This window comes from Rhinoraja longicauda, chromosome 5, assembly GCF_053455715.1.
Source record: "Rhinoraja longicauda isolate Sanriku21f chromosome 5, sRhiLon1.1, whole genome shotgun sequence".
NCBI classification, from domain to species: Eukaryota; Metazoa; Chordata; class Chondrichthyes; order Rajiformes; family Arhynchobatidae; genus Rhinoraja; species Rhinoraja longicauda.
The window spans coordinates 26959670-26968283 of NC_135957.1; the positions used below are offsets into that span (position 1 = coordinate 26959670).

An 8614-nucleotide genomic window follows, 5' to 3' on the forward strand; every position below is an offset into this window, starting at 1 on the left:
TGCGGCACTTTCGCTATTTCCTGGAGCGCCAGCGCTTTACCTCCTTCACCGACCACAAGCCCCTCACGTTTGCCTTCGTGAAGGTGTCCGACCGGGTGTTCAACGTCATCCACGGGTTGTCTCATCCTTCCATCCGGGGTACGACTACCATGGTAGCTGCCCAGTTCATGTGGCACAGCTTGCGCAAACAGGTCGGTAACTGGGCCCGGGTGTGCATTCCGTGCCAGACGTCAAAGATTGAGCGCCACCTCCGGGCGCCCATACAGGATTTCACTGTGCCTCGCCGTCGTTTCCACCACATCCACGTGGATATCCTGGGCCCACTTCCCCCATCCCAGGGCGTCACTCACCTCCTCACAGTTCCACCGTCATCTCAAGGCCGTGCTGAAGGCGTGGCTCACGGGCCCGGAGTAGATGGATGCTTTGCCGTGGGTTTTGTTGGGGTCCGTCCGGTCCCGAAGGAGGACTTGGCTTCTTCCTCTGCAGAACTAATGTATGGTTCTCTGCTCACAGTTCCGTTGGCGCACAGACAACAGGAGCCGCCCTCGTCCGGGCTGCAGCACCTTCGTGAGAAGGTGGGCACGCTCTCTCCTGCCCCGATGTCTCGTCATGGGGTGAATCGTCCCCACGTCCCGTCCGCTCTCCAGGACTATCCGTATGTGTTCCTACGTCATGACGCTCATCGGACGCCGTTGTAGTGGCCGTATGAGGGTCCTTTCCGGGTACTGCAGACTGGGCCTACGGCGTTCGTTTTGGACAAAGGGGACCGGCGCAAGACTGTGTCGGTGGCTCGCCTTAAGCCGGTCCATTTGGACATCAACCTGTGCAGGTGGCCCAGCCTCGTCGTCGGGGGTGTCCTCAATCCTGGCCGCTCCCGCTTGTGCCAATGCTGGCCCCTGAGAGAGTGGATGTGCGTACAAGGTCCGGCCGCCTCGTTCATCCGCCGGTTCATTTCGTGCCTCCAGTTCTGGGGGGGGGTCCTGTGGCGACACCTGAGAGTTAGGCCACTCCTTGGCCGAACCCTCGGCACTGAGATTGACAGGGTGCGGGACTGCCAGTTCACGGGGTTTCCCGGCAGGGGCTTTGTGGAGAGAGAGGAGAGTGAACATGTGCGCTGGCAGCTTGTAGTGTTAATAAAGCATCCCGACTGGACTAACCTGGTGTCTAGCCTTATTTCAGGCTGAACCGATCGCTCCCACTACAATATTATATTTATGTTGCTGCTTTGCAATTGCACATATTTCTTTGAATTCAGAAGTGCAAAAAAATGACATTGCTGTGCACAATTTTTAAAAAATTGTCCTCAAAAAAAGCAATATAATTCAAGTCACTTATAGCTACGTACAAATAGGCACTGTCAACTCTGCATATTGATGCATTATAACAGCAATGCTACAAAATATATACTGTTGAAGTTACTGAAGTCAAAACTTATCAATAGTGAAAGATGTGGGGAATGATATATTTGCACTCCCAGGTTCTATCAGCCAACCAATAACAATATTTAAAGGGTATGTTTAAATAATATTGTTTGCTCGAGTAATTGGTTTCTTAACCATAACACCCAACATTATATTTGCATATAAGAGACTTTTGGATAACCATGTGGATACGCATGGAATGGCGGGATAAGGGTTGATCTTGGCATCATATTCAGCAGACACTATGGGCCAAAGACACTATTCCTGTACTGTGATATGTTCTATAAAGATGAGCAAACAATTATCAAATAGATACTGCAGCCTTACTTTATTTTCAGTTGACTTCTCTAATTTTGCTATGTATTTAAATTTATTTTTTCAATGTGTAAAATAATGATTGGGGTAACTTACTTCCATCTGGTAGGCGGGCCAATACAATTCCACTACCTCCACGAGCCGTTACTAGAAATCCAGCTTTAATCACTGATAGGATTGCAAGTCCTTGTGCTTTAGCTATCACATGAGCTTTAAAATGAATAAAGATATAACACAAATTCATTAAACAATTTCATGTTACCCCCATAAAATAAAAATATGCTCCTTCCATGTCTTCTAAAAACATAAACTGATCCTAAGGGCACTCTCACAGATAAAAATCCTTAAATGTTGCAGTGATGGTGCTATTTCATCAATAATTCCTACTTAACTCATGAAAAAAATTAAATACTTACTCTGGAAATAAACTATTTCAGGTTTGTGAATATTGTAAAGCTAACCAAATATAATTTTTTGGAGATTTTTTGATAATTTTTAATATAGCCTGAATATTACTTTCAAAATCACACATTTGCAATAGTGCAGAAAGATCCACCTGGAAAACAATGGAAAATCCAGCACAGCTCTGAATGTCACATTTGGATTATTGTGTTCAGTTTTGGTCACCCTGCTATAGGAAGGATGTCATTAAGCTGGAAAGAGTGCAGAGATCTGAGGATGTTGCCGGGATCGATAGCCTGAGATAGGGGGAAAGAATGTACAGTTATTTACTCAGGGTAGGGGAATCAAGAACCTGAGGACAGGTTTAAGATGCGAAAGGCAAGAATCTGAGGGGCAACTTTTTCCACATAGAGAGTGGAACGAGCTGCCAGAGAAGGTAGTTGAGGCAGGTTCAATAACACTATTTAAATGACACCTAGATAGGTACAGACATGAGAGGTTTAGAGGGATTTGAGCCGAATTTGGGCAAATGAGAATAGCGTACATTGGGCATCTTGATCACTATGGATGAGTTGGCCAAAGGGTCTGTTCCATAATATATGACTTCATGACTATAACTTTCTTTACTGGAAACACAAGCTGATGATACAGGGTCTAGACCTGACACTAAGCCATAATTGTCAGTGAGTATAGGAATAGAAGGATTGGTCAAATAAATGCATGGATGAAGGAATGGTGCATCGGGATGGTCTTCAGTCACCTAGACCATTGTGACCATTTCTGGGGAAGATGGGATCTGTACAAGCAGGACGGGTTACATTTTAACCAGAACGGGAGCAACATCCTTGCAAGGAGATTTGGTGGCGCTGTTAGGATAAATTTAAACTGAGTTGACAGGGGAATGGGGCTTAGAGTAAATGTGCGGATGGAGAGGTACAATCACCGAGAAGAAACAGTTACAATTACCAGAATAAAAAATAGTTAGTTCTCCATTTCTGTGTTTGGCATGATTTTAGGAATGTTTCATTATTTTTTTAATCTCTAGCAGAAGTCCACATTCACCTAATTCCAAACCCTAGGTTTATCCTCAGCACTATTCAACCCTTAGATTAGTTACAAAGCTTCTCTGCCTCAGCTGTCAGAATGTTTTTTTTTTAAGTGAACAAATTACTTTGTTGCCAATTCCTGAATACTGATGCATATTCATATGAAAAGCTAATCCAACCCACAATCATGCCAGGAAGACCCGACCCGCAATATGATTAGACAGAAACAAATGTATAAGATATGCCAAAAAAAAAAGCACACAACTAATTAACTAACCTGGTATAATTACATCAGGTCCATTTCTTGAAGTTATTTCTGTAAATTCCCTTAAAATCTTTGCAGCTTTCTTGGCTTCTGACTTGAGGTTTGATGGAATGGGATTCACTGCAATAATGCATTTGATTTTATTTAAAATACTATTTGTAATACCAATATTCATTTTCTTGCTAAATATGCATCATAACTGCACTTTATTACATTACTTTAAGGGATTTTTATCCATATAATTATGGCAGTGTTAAAAAAGCAAAGATTAACACTGTATTAATTACATTATATTCCAAGTCATGAATGAAATATTGTGTCATAATTAGAAATACTATTAAAATCGAAAACATTTTACAAAAGCTCCTAGTACTTCTGCTTTTAAATGTTAATTGTCATTTTATTAAAAGCAAATTAAGAAAATAATAGAATACATTAAGTTCGTCCGTGGTGGGGGTGGGGGTGGTAGTGCACACTATTACCAGCAAGGCTGCCTGGCATTGTTTCCAGCCCTTGCCACAGTCGATGTGTGTCTGAGTGATTATACTGGGACTCATGTTTGTCCAAATGTCACTTGGCATTTTGATGGCTTTGAAAAATCGTAGCGAGATTTCATGAAAGGCATGGGATCGTTTTGACTTGTACGCAGCAGCCTTGACCTTCACCTGGGAAATTTATTGCACCCTGGTGTATATCTGAATCTTAATCTGACACAAGTCGATACTGGAGTCAAAAGAAACACAATAGGCAAGAAATACAAAATGAATTGCTATAATATGGATACACCATGTGAAACATTTGTGGAAACAAATTCTAAACTAATTTCCCAAATTAGGTGACTTGTTGGAAAAGACAAAATGAGCTGAGCAGGATTTAAAGAACTGGAACAGTGGCAAAGAATTGAATTGCGTACAATTATTATATAATTCATCAATGACATGTTTACTTATGCCAACTTTCCCTGTAATAGAGATTGTTTTAATATAGATAAATAATAAAAGCCAAGACTTTAATAAGGATAAATCTAGACTTGAGGAAAGTACTAAATTGGGGTAAAGCACATTACAACATGATTAGACAGGAGGTAGGGAGAGTAAATTGGGAGCAGTTGTTATTGGGTAAGTCTGTCAGATACGTTTAAAGACCAGCTGATTAGAGTTCAGGACTGACATGTTTATGCAAGGATGCAATGGTTGCCAAGGGAAGGGAATCATTGATGGTCAGAGAGAATATTAACTGGGTTAAATACAAAAAGAAAGCAAATGAAAGGTTTAGGAAGATTAAAGGGTGTTTGAAAAATATAATTCAAGCAAGGAATTAGAAGGGCGAAAGGTGCCACGAAAATTATAAAGAAAAACCCAAGACTTTTTATATGTATGTTCTCAACAAAGAGGTAACTAAAGAGCAGATAAATACACTCAAGAATAAAGGAGGGAATTTATGCAAGTCAGAGGATATATGTGAGGTCTAAATAAGTACTTTGCATCTGTTATTCACCAAGGATGAGAACACAGAGAATGGCGAGATATGTGTAGCGCATGCTAATATGCCTGGCAATTTGAGATCAAGAAATAGGTGGTGATTGGTCTTGTGAAAAGCATTAAGCTGCATAAATGCCTGGGGTCTGATGGAATCTATTCCAGTTTATTGAGAGGTAAAGAATAGATTGCAGGGGCTTTGACAAATATATTTGTATCCTCTGTTGCCACAAGTGAGGTCCAGGAGGATTGGTATGTAGCCATTGTTCTTCCTTTGTTTAAGAAGGGAAGTAGTGGCAATCCATGTAATGTAAGTCACCCGGTAAGTCTCCAGGCATGTGAATGCGGTTTAAAAAAAAGAAAGAGCCGACCGCTTGCGCGAGGCATAGAATGGGGGTCAAAAAATTGGAAAAGTTTTGAAAATTTACACACAATTTACCAGTTTCAAGCCTCTGTTAGTGCATTTCAAAGTAAAAACAGACATTATAAAATAATGTGAATATTTCACTGTACACTAATAACATTTAAGTAAATTTGCACATTAATTGATAATCAGCCCAAAAAGGTGGTAATTGGCTTTTCTGCTGTGTTTTATATTTTAACTGTCTTAATTAATGTAGTTATATAATCTTGCACTTAAATGTAATATTTACTCATTACAATTCCACCACTGATTTTCTGGCACTCGTGGTTCCAGAGCTTTGCTGGTTTATCCAGGAGGCCAAAGAAGACAGCTATGGGGATAGATTTGCTGGCTCCAGCTGGGCTGGAGTTCCAGAGCCCCGGCTGCAGGTTGCACATTCAACCCACCGATCGGCCGTGAAAGTCCCGATGAGGTCGAGATTGGCTGCTTTGCCCAGCCTATGTGCCACATTTTCAGGTAGACTTCCAGGACGCCGGGGGATTTCTCGCGGAACCTCTAGCTGCCGAATTGACAAATTGGCCATGGACGTCCCGATGAGGTTGAGATTGACTGCCTTGCCCAGCCTAGGTCCCACATTTCCGGGGAGACTTCCAGGGCGCGGCGGGGGGGGGGTTTCGCACGGAACCCCTAACGACCTCTAGCGGAACCTAGTGTTCATTTACAGATGTATACATCATTTTTTTTCTTCTCGTTTTTTCAATCTGATTTCTCCATTTCTTTGGCAAAGTGAGAAACGCGGAAACCATGCAAAAAGCATGGAAATGGATTTTTAAAACGTGGAAATCTGCGGAAACGCGAAAAATTCACATGCCTGGCCTCACATCAGTGATAGGAAAGCTATTGGAGAGGATTATTTGGTTCAAGGATAATTCGCATTTGGACGAGATTGGAATAATTAGGAATAGTGATCATAGCTTTGTCGATGAAAGGGCATGATTTACGACTTTGACTGAGATTTTTTGAGGTGGTGAAAAAGGTGATTGATGAGGGTAGGGCAGTGGATGTTTTTAACAAGGTTTTTAATAAGACATTTGATAAATATAGAAACATAGAAAATAGGTGCAGGAGAAGGCCATTCGGCCCTTCGAGCCAGCACCATGATCCTGGCTGATCATCCAGAATTCTGTACCCCGTTCCTGCTTTTTCCTCCTACCTCTTGATTTCATTTGCCCTAAGAGCTGTATCTCCAACTCTCTCTTGAATACATCCAGTGAATCGGCCTCCACTGCCTTCTGTGGCAGAGAATTCCACAGATTCACAACTCTCTGGGTGAAAAAGTTTTTCATCATCTCAGTCCTAAATGGCCTACCCCTTATTCTTAAACTGTGACCCCTGGTTCTGGACTCCCCCAACATCAAGAGCATTTTTCGTGCACCTAGCCTGTCCAATCCCTTAAAATGTTTATATGTTTCTATAAGATCCCCTCTCATCCTTTAAATTCCAGTAAATATAAGCCCAGTCGATCCATTCTTTCATCATATGTCAGTCCCGCCATCCTGGGAATTAACTTGATGAACCTACGCTGCACTCCCTCAATAGCGAGAATGTCCTTCCTCAAATTAGGAGACCAAAACTGCACCCAATTTCTGGCTGGAAATCTGTGACCGGATATTGAATCATATAGCATGGAAACATGCCCTTTCATCCAAGCCAACCAAGATGCCCAATCTAAGCTAACTAGTCCTATGTGCCTGTGTTTGGTCCATACACCTTTCCTATCCATGTCCCTGATCCAACCTCATATGTGGCATCCATTGTTCCTGTTGTGGACTCTTGTACTTCAGCGAGACTAAGCGTAGACATGGCGACCACATCACCGAACAGTTACACTCGGTCCGCCAAAGCCCGCTCTGTCTTGGGCCTCCTCCATTGCCAGAGCAAGGCCACACGCAAATTGGGGGAACAGTGCCTCATATTCCGCTTGGGTAGCTTACAACCCAATGGTAAGAACATTGAAGGTAGCTTCTACAAACACTTCCCTTCTCCCCCCCCCCCCACCCCACCATCACCACTTCCTTCCCCTAAACCCTGGCCGACCTTGCATCAGTTTCTCCACCCACCCCTTCTACCAAAAATTCTTCAACAAACTTCAAAGTGTGCAACTATGTATCCCTTTTAGACTTACACTTGTTTCTATCTCCAGCCTTCGTCCAACTATCTGTCTATCAGGGAACCCCATCACCAAAGGTCATCCGTTGGCAGCTGTGATTTGTCCATCCCCTTCCAGCTATCTTTCCCACACCCCTCTGCAATCAGTCTAAAGTAGGGTCCCGAACCAAAACATTACCTATCAATATTCTCCAGAGATGATCCGCTGAATTACTCCAGCATTGTGTCTTTCTTTGGTAAATCAGCATCTCCAATTACTAAACACTTTCACCCCCCCCTCCCATACTGACCTTTCTGTCCTGAGCCGTCAGATCCACTGTCAGAGTAAGGCCCATTGCAAATTGGTGGCACAGCACCTCATATTTTGCTTGGGCAGCTTACGACCCAGCGGTATGGATATTGACTTCTCTAATTTCAAGTAACCCTTGCTTTCCCTTTCTTTCCATCCCTCCCCCATCCCAGTTCTCCGACAAGTCTGACTGTCCTCCTGATTAAATTTTATCTTCGTATGCTTCGTTTTCACCTTCCCCTCGCTAACAATGCTCTATTCTACATTTTCCTTGACCTTTGTCCCCTTTGATGTCTCATTTTTACACCTTACCCTTCCATATCTGTGTCTTCCCCTCGTGATTCGCAGTCTGAAGCGTCTCGACCCGAAACGTCACCCATTCCTTCTATCCAGAGATGCTGCCTGTCCCACTGAATTACTCCGGTATTTTGTGTCTATCTTCAATGTAAACCAGCATCTGCAGTTCCTTCCTACACATTTTGTCTGCAATTCCTTGTTACTACATGTACTTGCCTAATGGTTTTTTAAATGCTATTATAGTACCTATCTAAACGACATAGTTTGTAGACAATACCAAACTTTGTAGCGTTGTGGACAGAGGAAGGCTGTCAAAGGATACAATCATTTCTCCGAGATCTTCGGTTTCCTCCCACACTCCAAAGACGTACAGGTATGTAGGTTAATTGGCTGGGTAAAATGTAAAAATTGTCCCTAGTGGGTGTAGGATAGTGTTAATGTACGGGGATCGCTGGGCGGCACGGACTTGGTGGGCCGAAAAGGCCTGTTTCCGGCTGTATATATATGATATGATATGATATGATTTATATATCAGTTACAGATATGAGCGGAGAAATGGCAGATGAGT

At 42.7% G+C, this 8614-nt stretch overlaps 1 protein-coding gene across 1 annotated transcript in view; it reads right to left on the bottom strand.

The window, feature by feature from the left end:
• sh3yl1 (SH3 and SYLF domain containing 1) overlaps positions 1-8614 on the bottom strand; it is a 50391-nt gene that overhangs the window by 39284 nt on the left and 2493 nt on the right. The window contains exons 2-3 of the mRNA XM_078399183.1: positions 3462-3569; positions 1833-1946 (exon numbers count right to left, since the gene is read on the bottom strand). Coding sequence (XP_078255309.1) covers positions 1833-1946; positions 3462-3569 — 222 coding nt within the window. The remainder of the gene's footprint in view (positions 1-1832; positions 1947-3461; positions 3570-8614) is intronic.